Below are 26,910 nucleotides of genomic sequence, written 5' to 3'. Positions count from 1 at the left end.
CTTATTCCCACTTCCAGTTTAGGATAGTTTTTTCTAAATTCATACCTCAAACAATGTACTGTTGTATTTAGCTGGCAATTTGTACGGGAATATAGAGCTACAATACATGACTGGGCTATGTAATCATGCTTGCCTTTAGTTTTTCCAATAGGTGGTGCCAAAGTGCTACAGTTGACCTCTTTCCCCAGGAGACTAAATGCTTTCTTTTCATAACTGTAGAGTTCACCATGCCAGGAAAGTGAATCTTCTATGGCGGTTTCCTAAAACTTAGGTCTCCCATATGGCAGCACAGAGCTCTGTTACAAAGTCACATGACTAAAATTTGACTTCCGACTTTTCAGAAAAAAAAAATTGTATTAAGTTTCCCTCTTCCCTTTCAAAAACATGAGAAAAGATTTCAGAAGGAAAGGTAAATGTCACTTAACACTGCCACAGACAAGGGGTGGGATGCAAGGGACAGTCCCTGAATGGTTTTGCAAAGTATCTATTTCTGTATACTCAGAAAGTGCCTCCAAAAGTGAATAAGAACCCAAACAGTATAGAGGGGCATACATCTCTGTGCTCTACTACTTCCAACCCATGTGTCAGTGTAATTCTTTTAATTAGTCTTAAATTGGGTGAACTGCTAGAAAGACCCATGGTGAAAAAAGATGATCATGGCATTAAGGTTTGTTTTTTTTAAATGGATTGAATTTTTTAAAAGAGTGAAGGAAAGGATAGGGACAAAATTTTAGCAGCAAAGTGGTTAAATGCAAATTGAAAATATTACTGCACACATTCAGTAAAATTATTAAAGCATATATGTTGCATATAAAATACAGTACAGGACCAGGAGTTGCACTATGTTGAATAGTGCTCAGAGGAAATTGTTAAACTCATTTTTTCCTGAAGTATATACACAATACAATTCTACAGTATTTTCCTATACAGCCAGCAAGTTCTTTTCTTAGGTTGTTCATACCTCGCTCAATCTTGTTAAAAACCTAGCACTTACAAATATTTTTTATTCACAAAGGAAAACATTCCCATTTCACTAATGAATAGTTTAAGTAACAGTCTATTCTAGGCAACCAAGTTTATCTGAAAACACGTAAAGCATGAAAATCATCCAGAGTAGCAGCTTTCAAATATATAAACAGTAAAAACGATACTTAAGACTGCTGCTACAGTGTCATATTCTTGGATTTAGTTTATCCAATCAATTTTTAGTACAAAACTAGAAGCTCTTTCATAACTTCTACAGTTATCAATATATTTGTCTTCTTTTCAATGTGAAATAATACTTCAAGATGCTCTATGTACACAATGCTGTCAATTCGAGCTGTCATATAAATATAAATGTTTTCTTTAAAAAAGTATTTTACAGACAGATAGTGTTATATACATTTGTTCAGAATTTGATTCCTGGACTACAGAAGAGAACTAACAAAAGCTTTAATATATGTAAGAAAGAAAAGGTACATACACCCACACTGGGAAAAATGCATAGAAAATTAAGGTTATTTAAAAAAAAAAAAATCAACTATGCAACTTTTTATAGGAAAGGTGTACAAAGGACATTCCTTCCCACTCCAATGAATGCCTTTACTTCTGTTAGAATTTTAACATGACATTAATTAAACATTATGAGTGAATGTATTTTGTTATACCATGTAATAAGAGTCATAACAACTTGTTTAAAAATTCTCTAACAGTTAACCTGTTAGAATACTTGATCAACTGTTCTGTAAATTAAACATTTAGTAATATAATACCATGGCCAATTTTATATACATTTTGTGTGTGTGCACGCGGACACAGACACAGACACACACACTCACTCTCAAAAAAAGTTTACTCCAATTTTTCAGGGGCTGTAAGTTGTTAATTTTTTTTTAAAACACAGAATAATTTTATTCTTGCCAGTTTAAATAAAAAGATGCTACAATTCAAAATAATGAAAACAATTTCAATTTTTGTTAATTATTAATCTTTCAGTTTAATCATCGTACTTGATAAACAGTTGAACATATAATCTTAGTTTAACAGAAGGATAAATTGAGAACACTGATGACATACCATTACAACTGCCTTATTGGACCTTTTGCTTTGCTGAACATTTGTAAATGCGATAAAATATTTTTTGGAAGACACCCCAAAAGAAAACAACTTGCTGGTTGAGTAACAGAAAACAACTTCCTTTTTGCTATATTGTTGAAACCAAAGTAATTTATATAGAAAAATAAATGTGTTCTTATTAGAACATTTTAGACACTTACATCTGTGCTTAACAAAAAAAAATATTGGTCACTCAAGACTATAATAATTAATATTTTAAAGGTTTTTAGAGATTACCAGAATGCATGGATACAACTCAATACAAACTGTAGCTGACGGGAAATAGGACTGAAAATACCAATTTGTCCATCTGGAATAGAAATGCTACTAAATAAACTAATTAAATATTTAAAATACTATCATGGAATGTGATTGTAGATATGATTCATACCTACTATATAACTGGAAGGGGGAAGGAAAGTTTAATATGTAATAATTCGTACCTTACACATTTAGTTAAATATAAACATTTGTTATTTATATATAAAGTTGCTTCCAAAAATCTATTAATAAGTGATTTAGTTGCACTTAAATCAGTTTCATTTCTCATTTGCCAAGTATTAACTTTTCTTAGTCTTAAATCAACTGTCATTAGTGCACTTTTAATTTCCTCTCAAATAATTTGTAATTCTTTTAAGAGCCCCATCACCTAAACCATGAATGTACAAAATGGCAAAAGTTAATCCCTTTTAGTATAACTGTAGTTTATATACTCATTTTATAGCCAATAATAAGAAAAGGCTTCCTTTTCCAAACTCCTTCATAACTTGCAACGAAACACCATGCACTGAAAGGAAATAGTTAGGCATGGCTACTAGCATTTGTAAAATGCTAAGGTCTGACAAGTCTTGCTGCTTCTTCCACATCAGGCTTCTCTTACACGAGATAAGATTTCCTTCTGCTTGCCAAAGGCTTCCACAAATCCAAGATAGATGCTTCCTGGAAACAAAGATTTTCAGCTCTATTTGGCACTAGACTGTTCATCCAGCAGCTTTATGCTTTCCTCCACAGCACCCACACACCTCACCACAGTGATGGCATGCTCTCAAGGGGAGGTAGCAGCACATACATGGGGCAATGAATGACAAAGCTATCAGGGCTAACCATCGTAAGCAGAACTTGTCATCACTAGTGTCACATGAGCAGGGGTCAGAGAAATCTCCTTCAGAGTCTGACATGCAGTGATATAGCATGCTCTCTGCACAAAGCATGCAACTAACTTGGTATATGCATCTTTTAATAGGATCTGGAGCATCCTGACATTTCCCCCTGCCATTCTCTTCATGATTAAATCTCTCCTGGCAGTATATACAGCGAGAACGCTCACCATCCTCTTTCCTTCTTTTTGACTTTTTAAATTTTAACGAGGAAGGCTGTGTTTTAAATACCACAGAACTCTTCGGGTCTTTTAGTGAATTCAGCTTAGTCCCATCCACACATGGATATAGATAGTCCGATTTTTTATTGTCGGACTTAGAAAACTGTATATTGGAGTCCGCCTCATCCCTCTCCAGATCATTTTTCCACATGTCAGGATGTCTGTAGTCTGCATAACGACGTATTAAAATATCACGAGGATTTATTCTAACAATTTCCTCTTCATCCTGAAAGCTGACGTGTCTGATTGATTTCAATGGGACCTGAAATGGTAAATGGAAGCATCTTGTTAAATTATGTACAGGGACACAGTTAAGTTAGTACTTCAGATACCATACAAATCAGGTCTCAGAACTTTTCCCCATTGCCAGGAGATAGTGCTTTCAGTTTATATATGATCTAGCACAATCTGCATAACAGACTTTTACAAGGTGTAAGCTCAACTTATCTTGTGAAGCAGATGATCAAATAACGTACAGGTTGCAATGCAAAAGCCACCACCATCCATTCTTGAATAATTTCAAAATACTTTCCAATGGAGTTGTCTTTGCTTACTGAAGCAGTACTTCACAAGAAATGCATTAATGCTTATGGTGGGAGCTCACAGCCAGTTACCACAAAAAGGGTTTAGAACACAGCTGGCATCTAATGGAAATTTTGCTAAACCAAGATTGACATAACTTTTTCATAGTTCTATAAAGATTGGCTGGTGATGAGAGCCATCTTTCACTATTAATGAAAATAAGTTTGCTATAAAGTTTTCGTTTATGAGCAACGATTAAAAGCAAACAATCCTTTCCCATCGCTGCCAACAGCAAACAAGTCCCTCAATTATAGGGGCGGTTAACCTCTGCCGAAATACTTGAGATTCATGAAGATTTAGTTGGCTCCATGGAATAAAGTTCAGAACCAGCCAACCTTGCAAATGGTAAACACACTAATATTGTAGAGCAAGATAGAGAGGGGAATCTTTGAAAAGCTGCAGAGCACAGTCCTCAATAAAAATATAGCAACAGAAATCTAAGGTACTGTAGTGGTGCTGGGTCTTTAATAGCAAGCATATATACCTGACTTCAGCCCAGAATGGGGGGTGGGATGGCAACGAATGCTGGGAAAGGCAGCACTATATAAAATTTTATAGTTCTGTCTGCAGTGTCTCATGGGAGCAGTTTGTGCTTTATGCTTTCCACAATGGCTCTAAGAAACACGAGACATGAGGAAAAACCTGGAGTGGGGCTCTCCATTAAGGCAGCTAGGGCAGCAGAAAGGACAGGCTGTGGGAAGGACCTGTTAAGAGGCTTAGAGACAAGCAGAAAAGAAGGCAAGGGGACTTTGGGGAGGATTATGTTGTTCAAGGTCTGAAGGTATTATACAGAAAGACCTCCATGGAAGAGTGAAGTAAATGAAGGGAAAGGCCTGTGGCAACACAGTAATGGTGTAGGCTTGAGGCCTGGCATTGGCACCTGCCTGTTCAGGTGCGTCAAACTGGGGATTCCTCTACAGCAACATAGACTTCAGAGGAGGTGCAAGAAATCCCACAGTAGACATATGTGATAAGTGCTCCCCAGGAGCATGAAGTTTTATATTCTTTATGAAGTCTTTTAGTATCTACTATAATAGTTCTATTCTTGTTAGCCATACAAAATATCCAATCTTTCTTTGAATCTTGCTAAATTCTTGACTTCTACAACATCCTGTGCAGGTGGATTGATTTAAATGAAAGCAATTTAAATCACTGATGGTAATCATGATTAGATCAGGAAGCAGGAAACCTTCATTTAAATAATTGATTTTAATCTTGCTCTGCATTTGCACTTTAGGCATTTTCCTAAAGAAAAGCTGAATCTCATTGGTTTGTAACCATGCTGAACTGCAACTAAATAAAGCCTTTACATTAAATTTGGTCCTTTTTGCTAACCAGAAAGATACAGTATGTCTATACACATTTCTTTAAACAATTATATAGATTAACATATATTTTTTCAGATTCTTAATTTTTATATTTTATAAAATGGATGCCTTTTTGTAAAATGGATATATGATCCATTTCTTATTTACTAGATTAGTTTATTTGTGATTTGTGTTAAGCTCTATTTGGATGGAAATTAGAATTCAATGGGCAAAACCAGCTTTTTTTATTAGTTCAATAAAACGACCTTAAATCAGACATGCCAAACCCACGGAAAAAAACTGCAGAAATTGGGCTTGTTTTTGGCTTAACTGGTGTGAGAGTTGCTTGTTGGCTAGTTTTTGGCTAGTAGCTTGTTTGGTTTGTAGCTTCTTTTATTTTTTGATTGGCTCCCGGCAAGGGGGAGGGAGGGCCGGGGGGACGACAAGCAGGGGAGAAAGTCAGGGGTGCACAGCAGACCCACCATAGTCCCAGACTGCACGCTGGGGGGATCTAGTCACATAGAGTGTTGGGGTTCTTAGGGACTGGCTTGTTTTGAAATGGGATTAGCTTGATTTTTGGCTTATTGTGAAAGTTAGGGTGCTTATTTACCACGTGAAAGTTGGCAACTATGCTTAAGTGTGCTGGAGACTTTCCAGGACTTTCCGTGATCTCCGTGACTTCTGCAATGGCTGGTGCTGGCTCAGGGACTGCCCGAGCCAGGCAGCCCCTGGACCAGCAGCAGCAGTTTGGGGGTGTGGGAGGGGGTTCAGGGCTAGGGGGTTGGGGTGAGGGGTGGAGCTTACCTCGCGGTGGGGGGCTCCCCCCAGCATGTCTCTGCAGCTCCTAGGCGGAGGGGCCAGGGGGCTCCACGCATTGCCCGCAGGCCCCGCCCGTGCAGCTCCCATTGGCTGCGGTTCCCAGCCAATGGGAGCTGTGGAGCCGGCGCTTGTGGCAGGAGCAGAGCGCGGAGCCCCCCTGCCCTTCTCCTCCCAAGGAGTTGCAGGGACACACAGAGTCAGGTAGGGAGCCTGCCAGCCCCGCCAACCCTCCCCCCCAGCACCAGCAGGGGTCCTGGGCCATGCGCCACTGCCAGCCCCTCCCTCCCAGCACCAGCGGAGGTCCCGGGCCACCCACCCAGAGCACCCGTGGTCCCCCTGGACCATCCCTTCAGAGCATCTGCAGCCCCCTGCCCAAGTTTTAGTTAGGGGTATATAGTAAAAGTCATGGACAGGTCACAGGCCATGAAATTTTGTTTATTGCCCATGACCAGTCCATGACTTTTACTAAAAATACCTGTGACAAATACAAATGTAGCCTTATTTATAACTAACTGATTTATTAAACAAAAGGACATATCTGTAGTTAGTGAACTGAACTGACTGCTTCTGGTCACTATGAGCTTCAGATTTTAAAACTAGTAGATCTCATCCTCTCACATCTAGTTTTTATTGCAACACTGGAAGAGGAAAACAAGCTTCCTTGCTTTTTCAAATTCCAATTGGTTTCTTAACAGTCCGAAAGAAACAGTTATAGAACTGAAATAGTTCAATAAACTGAAATGAAGAAAATATTCTCTCTGCCCTTGCAGAAAAGTCTACTGCTGTCAAAAGCTGGTTTAGCACTTCAATAAACTAGTTCCAGGTGCTTAACCAGTAACTTTCGCCCATTCAGTGGTTTGAAAAAGTATTTCCTTTTATCAGTTTTGAGTCTGCTACCTTTCAGTTTCGTTGGATGTCCCCTTGTGTTTGTATATTAGACATGGAGAACAGAAGTTCCTCATCTAAATTTCTCAATACCATTCATTACTGATGTATACTTTTATCATGTCCCCTCTTGTTTGTTTGATCTCTAAAAGTAAACAATCCCAATATTTACAGTCTATGTGAGAATTTTTCCATGCCCCATATCATCTTGTTGCTAGTTTCTGAACTCCCTCTAATTCTGCAATATCCTTTCTGAAACTGGGGTGACCAATACCGAACACAGTATTGCAGAGGTCACCTCATCTCAGAAAGGATACTGAAAGAAACTGGGACTGTTTACCATAAAGAAAAGACAAATAAGACAAAAGCTTACAAAATAATGAATGGAACTGAATAAGCAGCTAGAGAACTTCTATTTGCCCTATCTTGTAATACAAGGAGTAGGGAACATTAAATGAAAATCCATTGAAAGGAAATACTAAGGAGCTTACAATCAAAGTATAAGAGGAGACAACAGCTGGATGCAGACAGGCAATAGCGAGGCAATTATGTTCAGTATAAATTAGCAGCAGTCACAGCACATCACATGCATAGCCTTTATTGATATCAAAACACAGGTGAGTTTTAAGGAGAGATATGAAGGAGGATAGCATAAAGGTTCTGCACATACATATTGCAGAAACTTCCCATAAAATAAGAGGCAGCTGAGAGAAAGCATAAGTCTTGGTTCATCCATAAAATGGGAATACTAATACTTAACTTCCTCACGGGGTGCTGCAAGGATGAATTCACTTAGGTTAAGCGAGGAACTCTGGTACTATGCTGGGGGGTTATAGAAGAACCCAGACCAAGAGAATGGAAACTTCAACTTTCAAGTCAGTTTTTTTCTCATTCTGCTCTCAGGTGCATGATTTGTGAATCTTCTAACAGAAAAGGCTGAGGGGGTTGAGCCCCCTAATTTAGCAGATCCACATGATACCATAGGCAGGGGCCATCTGTGAGGACACCGTGGTCGCTGTACTATCATTTAGACCGTACAGAAGCTATTCTACCAGGGATACCCAGCCCTTCGGACTAACATTCCCTGGAGCCCTTCTCAGTATGGGTTTCCAAAATGCAGAGGAATTCAGTTGAGTTGCTCTGTGAGTTTAGGGGTGGAATATGCCATGAAGAATATTTGTTCCCTTGGCCGTAATCTATAGAAAATTTGAGGATGGGCTTCCATTTGGTCTAGGAGAAAATGCGTGAACAGAGGACTTATGGCAGGCAGCCAATACTACTACTTTTTTCATGCTTCCTCTGGGCTTGAATTAAGGGGTTAGGGCTCCCTTCTGCTCATGGAAGCAGAGATATCCCTAAAGATTAGGGAAGTTTCTGAACAGAAGTAGTTATGGTTTTAGCACCAGAAGTGGATAATCAGTTATTTTTTAAATAGTTACTGCATATTTGTCATAAATCTGTTCATTCTTTCCTTAGAAGTCCTTCACTCACACAAAATGCTGAAAATGCATTCTAATTAAACAGAAATAAGTCCTTCCTTAAAAAACTGGTTAACTAATAATAACTAAGGACAACATTAGGGTTAATAGTCCTGAAATTTGACCTTTTTCCCTTCCCCCTTTATGTTTGTAAAGCTCGTTTTTATTTATTCATTCATACACATGGATACTGTATCCACTTCTCCTTCCCCAAATCACCCCCCAATCTACCACCTGCTCAAATGCTTCAATGCTGATATATTAAAAACTTGGCAGCAGTCCACCCCAATAGCAACCTAATAACAAATCAGTGATCAAGGGAGCAGGGGGAAAAAAAAAAAAATCTATAAGGAAACAAGTTTTAGTACTGAACTTCCAAAGGTTTTATACATGAAGAGTATGAAGTAATTTTAAAAGCTAGGTGATACACCTTGATAGTGTCCTTTTAAACAATTCAAAAACAGGAAGTAAAGGAGACTACAACAGTGTGTGACCCAGGATCAATTATGTACAAAACATGGTTGGCGAAATAAATTATGTTTACAGTGTGCCTTTCATTCAGAACAATCCCATTCTCTAACTCAACTTCAGAGTATATACCTGCACCTACATTTATAGATTTCAGGATTCACATCACCCAATAGTGAAATGTGGTCTCTCCTAACACCATGTAGCAACACTATGCAGCAGTTTGAAAAGAGAGTAAGAAAGAATACTATATCAAATTGGAACTCCAGCGAGAATTTCATTAATAAAATTACCCAACTGGAAATTAGTTAGAACACTGGTGCTAATGTGCTTAGTCTTGCTAGAAGTACCAAAAGATTAACGGCTTCACTGTGGTCAGGGCCTTAATGTTGCATTTTGTTTGAAAAACAGTACATCCAAACAAGGCTTGGACATTTGTTCAGTACTGTACATTTCCCACGTTTTCCTAGACAGTCTCCCATCTAACCAAGTGGGCAGATCCAGCGCCGCTTAGTTTGCAGTCAGCCTACAATGGTAGGTTGAATACACAATTATACATTAAGGATTGGGTTATTGCTGAATTTCTTTACTCTTGTCCATTAAAATTCTTAATCACAACACTACACTAAGCAGTTTTGTATGCTATGGTCAAGATAAAAATCTATAATTTATTCAATGGATGATTCAAATATCCCCGCACCCCAAGAGGGTTTGTTTGAATATATGTATATATGATCAAAATAAAAAACACTTACTGGCATTTACCTCATTATGCAGAACTCCACATACATATTAGTGTATACATAATTGAAGCACTGCACATTAAAGTCAGGAGAAATATACATTAATCTTTCTATAATTCTGTAAATGAAAAAATCCAGAACCAATAAAAATCCACGCTATTCCATGCTCTAAATGGGACTCTTGAGGGCTTATGCTAAAGAGGAATGTACAGGATGCAACTGATCTTTAGGTTTGAAAGGAATGCTTTAGGAATCTAAGATTTACCTCAGTCTCCATGGATATTCAACAGTCTAGATTTGAATGTTAGTACTTCATGTAAAAATCTATAGTAAGGCATTTTTATAGAGACATATGTTCAAAGCACAGTAAAGACATTAAGTAATCTTTACAATATCCCTTTGACGGGGGTAGGCACATATCCCCACTTCACAACCACAAGGACTGAGACAGAAAGGTCTGGTGACTTATCCAGGAGACAGTGAGTCAGCAGCAGAACCAAGACAAACTCAGAATCTCGTTTCAGAGTGCTAGCCATGTTAGTCTGTATCAGCAAAAAGAACGAGGAGTACTTGTGGCACCTTAGAGACTAACAAATTTATGTGGGCATAAGCTTTCGTGGGCTAAAACCTACTTCATCGGATGCATGCAGTGGAAAATACAGTAGGAAGATATTATACATATATATACACACACACACTCTACCCCGATATAATGCGACCCAATATAACGCGAATTCTGATACAACGTGGTAAAGCAGTGCTCCGGGGGGGGGGGGGGGCTGCACACTCCGGTGGATCAAGTTCGATATAACGCGGTTTCACCTATAACATGGTAAGATTTTTTGGCTCCCGAGGACAGCGTTATATCGAGGTAGAGGTGTGTGTGTGTGTATATATTTCATGTTCTCTCTCTCTCTCTCTCTCTCTCTCTGTGTGTGTACACACACACACACACACACACACACACACACACACAGAGAACATGAAAAAATGGGTGTTGCCATACCAACTCTAATGAGACTAATCAATTAAGGTGGGCTATTAGCAGGAGAAAAAAAATCTTTTGTAGTGATAATCAGGATGGCCCATTTCAAACAGTTGACAAGAAGGTGTGAGTAACAGTAGGGGAAAAATTAGCATGGGGAAATAGTTTTTACTTTGTGTAATGACCCATCCACTCCCAGTCTTTATTCAAGCCTAATTTAATGGTGTCCAGTTTGCAAATTAATTCCAGTTCTGCAGTTTCTCGTTGGAGTCTGTTTTTGAAGTTTTTTTGTTGAAGAATTCGACTTTTAGGTCTGTAATTGAGTGACCAGGGAGGTTGAAGTGTTCTCCGACTGGTTTTTGAATGTTTTAATTCTTAATGTCTGATTTCTGTCCATTTATTCTTTTGCGTAGAAACTGTCCGTTTTGGCCAATGTACATGGCAGAGGGACTCTGTCCACATATCTATTCAAGGGACTCCATCATAGGACCTAATCACATCAGCCACACCATCAGAGGCTCATTCACCTGCACATCTATTAATGTGATATCTGCCATCATGTGCCAGCAATGCCCCTCTGCCTCTAAGGTGCCACAAGTACTCCTCGTTCTCAGAACCTCATGAATCCTTTGCCTATTTCTCCAGATAGGACTGTCTTTCAAATCAAAGAAGAATGTTTATTTTACTACTTTTGGGTAATTAGCACTAGCTGATACAAGTTTGTGAAAGGGGATGTTATCTTTCTTTGTAAGAATACCTAATGTATTAGAGGGCTCCCTCCTTATGCTTTTTCCAGGGGCAGAAGTATATTCTAATAAAATGCACTGAACTATTATTTGAACTTTCACATTTTCAGCACATGTTATGAACATACTCTCAGAGTTTCCCTAGTAAAAATACTCTCTAGAGTTTCCCTAGTAAAAAGTTCCCAAAAACTTCTTGGCATATAGTCCTCTATAATAAATTTGTTACCCAAGTCAATAAAAATGCCTACTACTTCTATGCTGTCTATCAAAAACCTTGATGCTTTGACACTTAAGAAGCAGCAAAATGCACACATCATATTGGAAGACTAAGGTCAGTATTTTCCTTAGTCTTAATATTGTATGTAACACTATCTTTTGGAAAGTGTATTTTAACATTTGAAGTAGTAAAGTGCCTTTTCCTGTGTCAGTGGTCTTTTCCTTTTGTAACTATTTAATACTACTAATGTACAATTTATATATTGTTTTCCTGTTGTACCAAACATTATATCCTGGTCTCCGACGATGCTATAAATGAAGTTTCTCTAATAATATTAATTAGAAAAATACTATATGCAATACACCCCAAGTATACATTTATTTATAATTTCTAACCAACACAGTTTTTCCATACTTGCCAAAAATGTTGTTTCGCTGAGGACTAAGACCATGGCAAATCAAAAGTTTCAAAAAATAAATGGCTTATTAAAACACAGAAATGTGTAATAAAGACTTGAAAAAAAAATTCAGAATGTGGAAATAATGGCTTTTCACCTAATTTGGTTAACTCAAGGATGGCTAAACAATTTTACAAAAAACTTAACCTTCAAAACATCCTTTGTGAGGTAAAAATCTTACCACATTTCAGAAAGTAATTCAGTGCAGTATCTACATATAGGGGCTTATAATTCAAGTGTCATCCCAGCCATACCTATGTAGTGTTGGATTAAATGACTAATATAGAATTACATGGTAAGTGAAACAAGAAATGTTTTTATGGTTGGAAGCAGGATTGGCAATTTCCTGGGAAAAAACTAGGTTAGGACAGGGCACTGGCAAATACGAGTTGAAACTGGGAAAAATAAAAATTATTAGAATATACTAATGAAAATTACTAAAAAATATCTAGCAATTTAAATAGTTTTGCAGTATATATAATATTTTAAATTGAAATGAGTCATAACATGTATAACTTCCTTGAGAAAATACTGAAATATAATACACATTCTGATGTTCAGTATCATATTAAATATATTAGTTTACACCTATTGCAGTTTTACTTTTTATTTGTACAATTTTAAATCAATCTCTGAATCTACTGCCTTACGTAACCACAATGTGAATATGTAATTAAAATGAAGTGTAATGGGATGTGCATTAACAAAACAGTTTTTAAAATAGAAAATGCCTTGAACTGGAACTAACTAGTCTTTCCTGGGGTGGTAACAACTACAATTTCACATGGTAAAATTCACATCTGGTAAATACCATGCCATCCCCGGTTGGAAATCTCTTACCTGGTTGGGTTGGCTGGGAAAGTAGGCTCTTCTATAGTTCAATTCCTCAAACGTCGAGGGCCTTATATTTGGACTTTTATAAGGTTCGCTGGTTACTACGGTTTCATGTTGGAAAAGGTGATCTTTTAATGAACTGGAAGTATCGTCTTGAATTGCCTAAAATAGAAAGAATTCAACTTTATTCTGTTCTTGATATGGATTTAACATTTACATAAAAATATCTATGAATATCAAACCATAAAATCTTCAAACTCTCCAATATAGACATATATATTTTACAAGATACATGTTAGAAGGAAACAATCACAAGGTCTCAAATAACATTTTTTTTAAAATGGTTTCAGTACTGACAAAGTAAGTCTGCCCAACAGAATGAAATTCCCTGTCCAGAGAACTGATACAGCATAGGCAGCAGCAATACAAGCCTCTCTACCCCACCCATGCACTTCAAACAACCACCCCATATGCCATATAAAGTTCTGTTAGCACTGACAGATATAATTAAAAACTAGAATTGACTGGGTGATAAAAATCTGATGTTCCTGAAAAAGGTCAAACTTCAAGTTTGAGTTAATGGTGGTCACTGTAATAAAACCGAACAAGCTAAAGATTTGTAGAGATCCAAAATATTTGAATAAGCCAATTAAACACAAACTACTGCATAGGACCAGATGAGATAGTGATGTTTAGACTTCAAAATAGAAGAGTATTTTCCATTTTGGATGCAAACCAAGGGCTTTGGCATGTCCAAAAGATACAGAAAGTGCAAGACTCTTGACTTTTAACTTTCCTTTTGGTAAATCTATGTTTAAATCATTTCTTCTTTAAATTAGCTCTGCATCTGAAGTAGAGAAAAGCATCACGTTCTGGATCTTTGAAGATCTGGATGAGATGGAAGGAGAGGTTACTTACCTTACAGTAACTTGAGTTTGAGATGTTTTGCCCCTATGGGTGCTCCACCGTAGGATGCATGCATGCTTGTGCCCTCTCGACTGGAGAATACAAAGCAATGTCCATTGGCGCTGTCACCGGGCACATCACTCACCGCCGGCCTGGCGCCGCCTCGTGGTACTCTGGGGATTATCTCGAGGCCGATGCCCGTCTGTGGTTTGCACACCGTCACTCTGTCTCTGCTATCGACTTGCTGCCCCTCTCACAGCCTCAGGAACTACAACGTCCTCTTTGTGGCTCAGCCCTCCGGCCGTGTCACTGTCTGTGTTCCCCCCTTCTGGGGGAGTTTAACTTCTCAATAGTCGGGCAGTCCCCTCACTCACTGCCTTGGTGCCACTTGCCTAGTGGCTGATAGGGGAACCCAGGCCTGCCCTCTTCTCTAGGTGCTAGCCCAGGGACCCTCAGTTCAGCAGTCTGGGCCTTCTCTCTCTGGGCTCACTGGTCTATCCCTGAGCTGCTTTCAACTACTGGTTCCCCTTCTCTTCCTGGGCCTACCAGTTTCCCAAAGCCTCCTCCCAGAGAATGACTGCCTTTTCCCAGCTGCCTCTTCTCCATTCAGCTCCTGGGCTTTATAGGCCCCACAAATTCCTGGCCAGCTGAAGTTCTTTAATCAGCTGCCATATGGGTTAAGTGTACCATCTGGCCTGCATTAAACCCTGCAGGGTGAGTGTGGGGTAGTCATCCCACTACAGGCCCATATTTGCACAAAGTAGCATCTTGTGCCTCCAAACCAGGGGATATAAGGAGACAAGGACCCACTGCCACTCAGTTCCTTCTCAGCTGTTGAGAGCCTCCACAGCTGAGGAGGAGGACGACAGGAGGCGGAGCATCCATAGGGACAAAACATTTCAAAGAACTCAAGTTACTATATGGTAGGTATCTTCTCTTTTGAGTATATGTCCCTATGGGTGCTTCACTGTAGAAGAATCCCAAGCAGTAACTTAACAAGGAGGTGGGTGCTGAGGAGGCACATTCAAGACCGTTCAGAAGATTGCATCATCAAAGGTAGTAGCATCCCTGAAAACAGGAATGATGGTGTAATGCTTGGCAAAGGTATGGATGGAAGACCAAGTCACAGTCCTACAAATTTCTGATATGGAAACATCCTTCAATAGAGCTATATATGTGGACTGAGATCTAGTGGAATGTATTACCACTCTGTGAGGGTACTGCATCCCAGCAGATTCATAGCAAGTAAAAAGATGCACCCTGAAACCCACTTTGCCAGTCTGTGTGTGGGGAAATAGGTTATCCCTTCATTCTCTCAGAAAATGATAAGGAGAGGCCCAGAAGGTCTTAGTCCCATCAAGGTAGAAGGCAATGGCCCTTCTGACATGTAGTGTATGTAGGGTGTGGAGGTATGAGGTTTTGGGTAGAATACTGGGAGTCAAATCTTCTGATTAATGTGATATTCTGAAGAGACCTTTTAGAGGAAGTGAGAATGATGGCATAGTATCACCTTTTCTTCATAAAAGATGGTATATGGTGCGCCAACCTTAAGGGCACCAAGTTCTCCTGTTTGTCTAGCTGAAGCAATGGCAAAGAGGAATGAAGTCTTGGGGGAGAGCTGGGAGAGAGAATAGGTAGCTACTGGTTCAAAGGTAGGTTTCCTTAGGACAATAGGAAACAAATCGAAGTCGCAACTGGGAGAAACAGTCTGTACAGGGGGAAACAAGATGGTTAAGACCCTTGAGGAATCTAGCTGTAGTAGGGTGGGTAAAGACTGAAAAAAGTCTTTGATGGGTGAGTGGAAGGCTGTAATATTGGCCAAATGTACTCTGAGCGTAGTGACAGGTTTTCAAATCCAACAGGTAGCCAGGAGTTTGGAGACCAGGCCCTCTGAGGCTTGGGAAGATTAAAGAAAACACCAGGAGTGGAGCACTTCCATTTTTGAAGGTAGTCTAGCTCCATACTAGAAAACCATCTAGGAACCATGTTGTCAGGTTCAAGAAGGAGGGATTGGAGTAGATCAGGGTCCCCGAGTCCTGCAACAGGAGATCCTTCCTGAGATGAAGTTGGTGAGATGTTGGCACAGAGAGGTGTAGCAGGCTTGAGTACCATACTTATCTTGCTCAGGACAGTGCTATGAAGATAACCTTCACTCTTTTCTGATGCAGTTTGGAGTCAGGTCTTGAGGATTAAAGGTAGAGGTGGATAACATATGGTAGGGGATGGCATAATATGTCATGAATGTGGGTACCGAAGACCATGTCGCGGCCCTGTAGATGTCCTGGATAGGGACGTGCGCCAGGAAGGCAGCCGAAGACGCCTAAGCCCTAGTCAAATGAGCGTTTACTATCGGTGGAGGCACAGCCTGTGCCAACTCATAAGAAGTACAGATGCAGGTAGTGATCCAATTCAAAATCCTCTGAGAAGACACCGGAAGGCCCTTCATCCTGTCAACTATCGTGATAAAGAGCTGGGTTGATCTGCGGAAGGGCCTGGTGTGCTCCAGGTAGAACGCCAGGGTGCGCCTGACATCTAGAGCGTGCAGCCGCTTCTCCTCATTTGTCATGTGAGGTTTTGGACAGAACACCGGGAGGAAGATATCTTGGTCGACATGGAAGTGCCACACCACAGTTGGCAGGAAAACCGCATGGGGCTGCAGTTGGACCTTGTCGTTGTAAAATACTGTGTATGGGGGCTCCGAAGTGAGGTCTTTAATTTCGCCGAGGTAATAGCTACAAGGAATGCAAGTGGGAAAGGGAAACAAGAAGCAATAGGCTCAAAAGGCAGACCCATGAGCCTGGAGAGGATCAGGTTGAGGTCCCACTGGGGAACCAGGTCCCGGACCGGTGGAAAGAGTTTTTCAAGGCCTTTCAGGAACCCGATCAAGATCTCATGCAAGAACATCGACCTACCCTGGATGTGAGGACAGAAGGCTGATATGGCAGCCAGGTGCACCTTGATCAAAGAGAAGGCGAGCTCTTGGTGCTTTAAGTGAAGCAGGTAATCCAGGATGGACTGCAGAGACAACTCAGTTGGGGAGATATTCTGCTCCAAAGTTCAGCAAGAGAAATGCTTTCCACTTTGTAAATTGCTCTGGTAGAGGGCTTTCTGCTCTCCAAGAGAACCTGCTGTACCCGACTAGGGCAGGCTTGTTCCTCTGGATTCAGCCATGCAGCATCCAAGCTGTGAGGCGGAGAGAGGCGAAGTTTGGGTGCAGGAGTCGACTGTAATCCTGCGAGAGTAGGTCCAGGTGGCTGGGAAGTGGCCACGGGCTGCAACAACCAGGTTCATGAGCATGCCGAACCAATGCTGGGGCGACAATAATGACCCGTGCCTTGTCCCTTTTGATTTTTGACAGGACTTTGCTGATGAGCAGAATTGGCGGGAAGGTGTACATCAGGTCCTCTGACCAAGACAGGAGAAAGGCATCAGATAGTGAGCCTCTGCTGAGGCCTTGGAGAGAACAAAACTGATGACACTTTCTGTTCTGTCTGGTGGCAAACAGGTCCACATGGGGAGCTCCCCACTTCTGGAAGAGCATTCTGACAATCTCCGAGTGAAAGGACCACTCGTAGTGAGAGAAGAAGAACCTGCTGAGGCAATCTGCTAGCGTGTTCTGGATGCCGGGGAGATGCAAGGCTTTCAGGTGGATTGCATGCTGGATGCAGAAGTCCCACAGACGGAGGGCCTCCTGACTCACAGCTGACAATCGAGTTCCCCCTGCCTGTTGACATAGAACATGGAGGCTGTGTTGTCCATCAACATTTGCACCACCCGGCTGGACAGTTGGGGAAGAAAGACGTCACAAGCTAGGTGGTTGGCTCTGAACTCCCTGACGTTTATATGCAATGCAAGCTCCTTTCGAGACCATAACCCTGGAGTCCGCTGTGTACTGAGATACATTCCCCAACTGAGGTCGGATGCATCCGAAATCAGGGAGACCATGGGTTGTGGGCTCGTGAACGGCACACCTTCCAACACCAGAATCGGGTCGGACTATCACTGCAGAGAGGCAAAAACCTGTGGAGGGATCGTGATGACCTTGTCTAGGTGATATCTGGCCGGGGAGTAGACCGATGCCAGCCACATCTGGAGGAGACGCAGCCTGAGTCTCGCATGTTGGACAATGTACGTGCATGCTGCCATGTGGCACAATAGTCTGAGATAGGGCCGTGGTGAGTGGATGGGCAGTGAAGTGGCAATCAGATCTGACATTGCCCTGAACATGGCCTCTGGAAGGAATGCTCTGGCTCGGGTAAAGTCGCGTACTGCGCCAATAAACAGTATCCATTGGACTGGGATCAATATTGATTTTTCTTCATTTATCAACAAGCCCAGAGCTTGACAAGTGGCTTGCAAATCTCGACGCTGCGCTGGACCTGGAGCAGACCTTGATGAGCCAGTTGTCAAGGTACGGGTAAATCTGAATACCCTGACATCTGAGGTAGGCCGCCACCACCACCATGCATTTCGTATACACCCTTGGCGCCATTGCTAGGCCAAAGGGAGCACTGTGAATTGGTAGTGGGCGGTCCCAACTACGAAACATAGGAGCTGTATCCATGAAATATTGATGTTAAAGTAAGCGTCTTTCAGATCAAGGGCTGTGTACCAGTCTCCCGGATCCAGGGAAGGAATGATGGAGGCTGTGATAAATGAAGGGGTGAGGGGTAGCTCCCTTTTATGGACCCAGCCAGCCAGTTAGCTATAAAATCCCTCTTAGTAGCTGTTCTCTACTTGCTTTAACTGTAAAAGGTTAAAAGTCTCACTGCTATGCATAGGTAAAAGGAAGTGAATGGGCACCTGGCCAAAAGAGCCAACGGGAAGGCTAGAACTTTTCAAAATTGAAACAAGGCTCCCCTTTTGTGTGTGTTTTTTGATCTCCAGAGAGGGGGAACAGGGCAGCACCTATGCTGTAAGAAGCTTGGGGCTAGATATGAAAAATCATCCGTATCATACCTAGAAACTACTCATTTGAAACCCCAGATATATAAGTAGATCAGCAAATGTCTAGGAAGATGTGATTAGATTTATCTCTTTTTTCCCCCCCATTTCTTTATGGCTTGTGGACTCCTCTGTGCTAACCCAAGATGCTTTTGTTTTGCTTCTAACCTTTAAGCAGGACCTCAAGAAAGCTATTCTTGGTGCTTAATTCTTATAGTTGCTCTCTCTCTCTTTTTTTTAAAATCTAGCAACAGCCTGAGTTTTCAGATTCATTTTCTTTTTTCTTTAAATACAATTTACCTTTTTTAAGAACAGAATTGGATTTTTGTGTCCTAAGAGGTTTGTGCACATGTTTAATTAGTTGGTGGCAACAACTTATTTCCTTTCTTTCTCAGCTCTTCCCCGGAAGGGGGGTGAAAGGGCTCAAGGGTACCCACAGGAAGGAATTCCCAAGTGCGCCTTCCTGGGTTCTCAAATGGGTTTTGCACTTGGGTGGTGGCAACATCTACCCATCCAAGGTCAGAGAAAAGCTGTAACCATAGGAGTTTAATACAAGAGTGCAGTGGCCAGTATTAATTTTTAGAATCCTTGTGGGCCCCCACCTTCTGCACTCCAAGTGCCAGAGTGGGGAATTAGCCTTGACAGAGGCCAAGGAGACCATGGGGAACTTCAACTTCTTGAGGTACTTGTTGAGGCTCCGCAGGTCGGGGATGGGTCGTGGACCCCCCCACACCTTTTGGGATAAAAAAATAGGAGGAGTAAAACCCTTTCCCCCTCAAGTGCAGAGGGACTTCCTCCACGGCTTCCACCCGCAGTAGGCCTTGCACCTCCTGAGTGAGCAGATGCTTGTGAGAAGGGTCCCTGAAGAGGGATGGGGGGTGGAGGTGTGGGGGGGGAATAGAAACAAACTGGAGGGTATATCCCCCCTGCTACTGTGCTGAGGACCCACTGGTCTGGTGTTATAGAGACCCAGACAAGGAGAAAGGGGGACAAACAGTTAGAAAGTAACAGGGGAGCAGGATCCAGGACACAGGCTGGAAGGTTGTCCTCAGGCGCATCCTCAAAATGCCTGCTTGTTACCTGGTTGGTTACGGGTGGCGCTCAGGGGAGCTGAGGGTGCCGGCTGATGGCCTTGCCGGCGCTTACAGCCCTTGCGGAAGGGCACTGACCGAGGTTTGCTTCCGAACCTGTGGAGCTGTTGCGGCTTAAACCGCTTCCTCGCCGGCCCCAGCATGTAAAGGCGCAGGAAGTGCAAGGTAGTCCTAGAGTCTTTCAGGCCATGTAATTTACTGTCTGTTAGCTCCGAAAAAAATGCCAAGACATCGAATGGGAGGACCTGGATGGATTGCTGAACCTCCATCAATAGGCCCGACAACTGCAAACAGGACGTCCGCCTCATAGAAATGACCAAAGCCATGGTCTGGGTCGTAGAGTCTACTGCACCTGAGGCCGCTTGGAGGGCTTCCCTGGCCACAGCTCTGCCCTCATCGAGGCTAGCCAGAAATTTCTTCCTGGGGTCCTCTGGCAACAAATCCGTAAATTTGGCCATGGACTGCCAAATATTAAAACCATAACGGCCAAGTAAGGCCTGATGGTTGGCCCCTCTCAGTTAGAGGCTAGATGTAGAATAAATTTTTCTAACAAAGAGATCGAGCCTCTTTGCCTCCTTGTTCTTAGGCATCCAAACTGTTGGTCCTGCCTATCACGCTCATTGGCTGCCAACACAACCAGTGAGCTTGGGGCAGGGTGGGTATAAAGATACTCATACCCTTTAGTGGGGACATAGTATTTTCTTTCTGCCCGCTTGGAGATGGGGGGCAGGAAGGAGGGTGTCTGCCACAGGGCCTTAGTAATTTTTACCACTCCCTCGTGCACCGGCAATGCCACCTTGGAAGTGGCTGCTGCACTTAGCACATCGAACAGGGAGTCTGAGGGCTCCGCCAGTTCCTCAGCTTCCAGCCCCAGGTTTGAGGCGACCCTCTTCAAAATTTCCTGGTGGGCCCTTGCATCATCCTGGGGAACCAAGTGAGAGGGCCCTACTACCGCCTCATCAGGCAAAGATGAAGAGGAGGCAGGTACAGATGGGTGTGTCAGCTCCGCCACTTCTGCTAAGGGAGCTTGGCCGAGGCTGGACGGCCTTGGGGAGCCTGCTCCAACTCCGCGTCCGAGTCAGGGGGTGGGCGAGAGACTGTCACTGACCATCTTTCAGATGCCCCTGAGACCGACCTATGCCTTGTGATGGGTGGGGAAAATCCCCAGGGGTTCCATGCTGCCCCTGGTGGCCCACAGGGGAATGCCAATCCCCCTGGTGGGTGGCCTTGGCCTGCGAGCAGGGTCTCCTCCTTGCTTTCCGAGCCCGAGGAGGGAGAAACTTGTCTGGGGGACCAGGACGGTACCCCGATTCTGTCAGCTCTGGCTGTGGACTTCCATTGAGGACCTGTACGGGGACGATGGCTCTTGGTGCCAAGACCCCAATGACCGGTGTCAGAGTTCGGTGGATCGGTGATGGTAACCTGGCGATCGATGCATCAGTTAGAGAGTGGTGCCGCTCTGCAGATTGGGAAAGGGAGCAAGAAGACCGACGTGTCAGAGACTGTCAGTGTGCTCACGGTGAACTGTACTGGTGATCTGGTGACCAGGCTCCGGCGTCTCGACCCTCCAGAATGGTGCCATGAGCTGTGAGAGCAGCTCGGGGGCTCCCGGCACCGGTGTTCTGGGCTTTGGTGCTGCTTGTCTGCACCAGATCGCTGGCGATTGACGCCTAAAGCCCAAGGAACAGCGCCTAGAGTCCAGGGACCGATGCCGGGGACTCTGGCAGGCCAGCTGACCTGCATCCGGGTACTGGTGGCACTGTTCAGGCAAGTGCTGACGGGGCACCCACTGTGGTGAGGAGCAGTGCCGCACTGATGGAGACCGCTGGAAGGGTCCCAAGGCAGGTTTACCCCTTGAATGGGGAGCCTCACCGGCTGGCGTGGGCGGCACCGGAAGGGACAGTATGTCCTGAGGATACAGCAGCACCAGGTGCTGAGTGCCTCTGCCACTTCCTGGGATGGGGGCGGGTCTTGACAGCTCAGAGCCTGGCCACCATCCAGAGGGGAAGAGCTGCCCCATGCAGGTTTTTGCTCTCCTCTGGCTCTCTCCTTCCCTTTATGGGACATAGGAGAATGCCCCCTCCTGGCCTTAGTTTGCTTTTTAGCTGGTACAGGGATGAGGAATGGCGCCAGTTGGAGGTTGGTGCCGGCGGCGCGTTCCGCACCGAGGCTGCAGTACTTGGAGCAGAGTCCGATCTTGTTGGCTCTGAGGCCGGTGCAAGGGCCGACTCCATAAGGAGCGTTCGGAGATGAATATCCAGCTCCTTTTTAGTCTGTGGGCTGAAGCTCTTGGAAATGCAACACTTGTCGCTCACGTGGGTTTCCCCTAAACACTTCAGGCAGCTTTTATGGGGATCACTGACTGGCATAGTTTTTTTTGCAACAGTCATAAGGTTTGAAGCCCAGGGACCAGGACATGCCCTGTCCCTAGGCTGAATCCCACATGGGACTAACTATTTCTAACTTAACACTAAGGGAACTATTAAACTATACAACTTTGAACAACTATATACAACAAATTCACTACTAGATATAGTACAGATGGGAAAGCTTGTGAAGCAAGGAGACGTTCCAGCACAGTCACTGGCAGCAAAAAGGAACTGAGGGGGGTGGAGCCGGTGGTGCCCCTTATACCGGCGCATACGCGGGCCACTCCAGAGGGAACCAGAGCCGGTCTCCTACGGATACCACTGAGGGAAAAAACTTCCGGCACCAGTGCATGTGGTGAGCACACATACCTATAATGGAATGGATATGAGCAAGCACTCAAAGAAGAACGAGAAAGATATAAAATTAACATGGAACACATTCAATGGATTAAAAGCTGGCTAATTGCTAGGTCTCAAATGTGACCGTAAATGGGGAATCATGATTGCACAGGTGTGTTTCTAGTGGAGTCCTATGGGGATTGGTTCTTGGCCCTATGCTATTTAGTATTTTTAAGTAATGACCTGGAAGAAAACATAAAATCATCACTGAAAGTTTGCAGATGACACAAAAATTGGGAGAGTGGTAAATAATGAAGAGGTCAGGTCACTAGTACAGAGAGCTCTGGATTGCTTGGTGAGCTGGACTCAAGCAAATATGTGTTTGACCAAATGTAAATGTATACATGTATGTCAATGTACATATTTAGGAACAAAGAACATAGGCCATACTCATAGGATACGGGACTCTATCCTGGAAAGCAGTGACTCTGAAAAAGATTTTGGGGTGGAGATGGATAATCAGCTGAACATGAGCTCCCGATGCAATGCTATGGACTAAAGAGCTAATGCAATCTTTGGATGCATAAATGGGGGAATCTTGAGTAGGAAGGTTATTTTACCTCTATACTTGGTACTGGTGCAACCAGTGCTGGCATACTGTGTTTAGTTCTCGTGTCCACAATTCAATAAGAATTATAAACAGGAGAGCATTCACAGAAGAGCGAGACGAATGATTAAAGGATTAGAAAACATGCCTTATAGCAATAGATTCAAGGAGCTCAATCTATTTATCTTAACAAAGAGAAGGTTAAGGGTTGACTTGATTACACTTTAAGTATCTACATGGGAATATTTACTAATGGGACTCTTCAATCTAGAGGAGAAAGACATAACATGAGTCAATGACTAGAAGCTGAAGCTAGACAAATTCGGACTGGAAATAAGGCATAAATGTTTTATAGTGAGAGTAATTAACTCTCAGAACAATTTTCCAAGGGTAATGTTGGATTCTCCAATGAAAATTTTTAAATCAAGATTGGATGTTTTTCTAAAAGATATGCTGTAGGAATTATTGTGAGGAAGTTCTATGGCCTGTGTTATACAGGAGGTGAGATTAGATGATCACAATGATCCCTTTTGGCTTTGGAATCTATGGATCCATGCTCCGGTACAAAAAAGAAAAAAAAAGGTAAAAAAACTAAACGCTGGATTTAACGTGCAAATTTCTGAGCGCTAAATTGTCAAAGTTGTATCTACAAAATTTGCATATATTCAGCCATGTAACAGAAGTATGCAAAACATCTATTTGTGTATGCATTAGAATAGTTTGCAGGCACATCTTAGGGTAAGTCTACATTGCAGCTGGAAGTACACCTCTACCCTGATAGAACGCTGTTCTCGGGAGCCAAAAAAATCTTACCGCGTTATAGGTGAAACCGCGTTATATTGAACTTGCTTTGATCTGCCGGCGTGCACAGCCCCCCCCCGGAGCACTGCTTTACCGCGTTATATCTGAATTTATGTTATATCGGGTCGCGTTATATTGGGGTAGAGGTGTATAAAATTTCCTGCTCGGGTAAAATGTACACATGCTAGCTTTGAGCTAAAGTGCTAAAAAATAGTGACATACAAACAGCAGCATGAGTTGCTATAGTATGTTTTGTGTGGAGTTCCTTCCTATCATCTGTCCCTATTTGCTTGAGCCCAGCTTACCAGGCGATACAGATCTTTCTGAATTAGTGACCTGACCTCTTCATTATTTACCCACTCTCCCCAATTCAGGGCAGGGTGGAGATGAGAAGAAAGAAATGTACTGGAAATTCATAAGGTAATAACTGAGGAAGGAAAACTGTAGAAAGGTTGACATTTTGCCTAATGACAGACAGTGTCCTTTTAATTATCTTCACAGTTTTTTTCCTTTTCAAAATATCAGAAATGATTAGATTTAAACAAAGCTGCTTACTTTTTATGGGTGCAAAATAGTTAAATGAACCAATAAACTTTTTTAGTGAACTCATAATTCAGAAATATCCAAAGCAATTTTATTAAATTTGAAAAAAGCTTTGCTTTGGACAGAGGATATATATGCCAAGTTTTAGTCCAATGTGAATTTTTATGGCATAGTTATGAACATCTGAGAAACAGCATTTATAATGGAAATGCTGACACAACTTGAAGAAGAGGTCCTAGAAACAAACTCCAGTTATACTGAAAAAATTCTTTAAATAAGAACCAAGCATGTAAAATCTTCCTTAAGAACAAAATTTGTTACATTAAATATAATAAATATATATATATATATATATATATATTACACAAACACACATCCCCCTCTTCTACTGTCCACAGCAATTACACACCGCCCACATTCAATATCCTTTTACCACAGTCTGCAAAGTTCAGCACAAGCATAGGTTAGTCAGTATTATCTGTAAAGTAATCTACGCCAGTTTTTAATGCACAACGGAAATCTGGTTTGCTCCCAGCTGCTGGTATAATAATTACTGTCCTATGGTTGCTACGAGATGCTAACATTTTTTTCCCCAAGACTACTAAAACATTTCTGTGCTCACAGGCAAAAGGATGCTGGGAAAAGCAATAAAATGAATCCAGCTGTAGCTCTCCAGCGGAATTCAAAGCCAGATGACAGCTGTAGAGAAAATGAAAACCAGAAAGAGCGTCTCTCTTCTTCAAAGCTTCTCTCCTCACTTTTCCCTTCTCCCAGAGCTAAGCCTTGGAGAGAATTCAGCATTGTTTTGCAAACATTGTTAAAGATGTTCTGTTTTCAGTATTTTGAATGATTATACAGAAGGAAGGATAAAAGACCACATTTCCCTTACTTATACTTTGCTTCCATGAGGCCTGAAATTTTGCTGCTTGATTCTAACCAACAGGTGAAGGTTTTAAGTAATTTTTTTTTTATTTGAGTAAGTGAAACAGATCTCAATAAATTTAAAGTAACCACCTTCTGTTTTGGTTTATCTTAAAGTGATGGAGCAATTTTCAGATTTCGCAGTAAAGCCTTCACTACAAACAATCACATGCATTTTTTGGCCTAGATTCTGAAAGTGTTGAAATGTTGTCCAGATTAGTTTGAATATTTTTAAACAGTTTAAGAAAAATAAATAAGACATATGACATATATTGCTTCTCTTAAGTATGCTTTGCCTAATCACAATGGAACACTAACGTTTTTTGGTGTCAAATCTGGTATACAAATTCATAAACCATAACAAGAGGTGGTCTACCTTTGAAAAAGTAAATAGGGAGAGATTAAATAGCTAATAATTTGTATTAATCAGAAAAAAATAGTAATTCCTCTTCCTTGTTTAGTATGCACTATCCTGCACACAGAATTGCTATATTAAATTTAAATAAGGAATACAGATGACTGTCACATTTACTGCTTGGAGTTAAACCTAATTAATATGCTATTTGCACCGCATACAAATAATTAGTGTAGGAATTTCTTGACCCCGTAATACATGAAACAAATGAAATTACAAACATCACAGTATCTCTGCTGAATTAGATTGCAGTTACTTGCATGAGGCCATAATGCTATAAATTATTTTGGTAAGATGAAGCCTAAACTTACTTCATTTGAACACAAAAACCTGGACACTCATTAAACATTACCTTTACAAAAAGGAACATGACCAACTCACATCCTATCTGCTGCAGTAAGACCATTTTAGACAATGTGTGTGAATCACAGGCCTTTTCGCCACTTCGGCTAAAAACCTGAAGCACTTAATCCTGATAACAATCAAGCACTTCCTTGGAGTCAAAGAATATGACTTTTCTTTTTTTAGCCATCAAGTTTAAATTTTCCTCTGTCTTTGCCTGCAGCAGGAAACTCAAGGAAGAACTTCCTGTCTTAGTACATCAAAACTGTAGTGAAACAGTGTTAGTGGCCTGTTGATCACACCAATATACCTGAACAACAAAATCTGTCAGGCATTGTAACATATTTGATGCATCTTGCAAGTCTCAAAATCAAAATTTACAATAAGCATATCAATTTGAAAGAAATAGGCAAGTATTCCAACAATACAGTATGCTTAGACTTCACTATCAGATGAAAACAGATTAAAAGATATTGATTAGTTCTTCACTTTTGGTTTATGATTCTTAACTTCTTCATTTAAAAATAAAAAAATCACCTCTGTATCTATAAGTTTATATTTAGTAGAGGAAAACAACTATGGCCAGCCACTTAAAACTGCAGGTACACCGAATGCAAAAACATGCACTTCAGCTGA

At 41.8% G+C, this 26,910-nt stretch overlaps 1 protein-coding gene across 1 annotated transcript in view; it reads right to left on the bottom strand.

Annotated features, from left to right (window-relative positions):
- Positions 1 to 3,077: 3,077 nt before the first annotated feature.
- Positions 3,078 to 26,910, bottom strand: part of SPRED1 (sprouty related EVH1 domain containing 1) — a 54,244-nt gene continuing 30,411 nt past the window's right edge. The window contains exons 5-6 of the mRNA XM_065403294.1: positions 13,003 to 13,158; positions 3,078 to 3,737 (exon numbers count right to left, since the gene is read on the bottom strand). Of these exons, the coding sequence (XP_065259366.1) occupies positions 3,078 to 3,737; positions 13,003 to 13,158 (816 nt within the window). The remainder of the gene's footprint in view (positions 3,738 to 13,002; positions 13,159 to 26,910) is intronic.

The sequence above is a fragment of the Emys orbicularis genome, chromosome 4 (genome assembly GCF_028017835.1).
Source record: "Emys orbicularis isolate rEmyOrb1 chromosome 4, rEmyOrb1.hap1, whole genome shotgun sequence".
NCBI classification, from domain to species: domain Eukaryota; kingdom Metazoa; phylum Chordata; order Testudines; family Emydidae; genus Emys; species Emys orbicularis.
The sequence above is the reverse complement of the archived record's forward strand: the minus strand, read 5'-3'. Positions and strand labels throughout refer to the sequence as shown.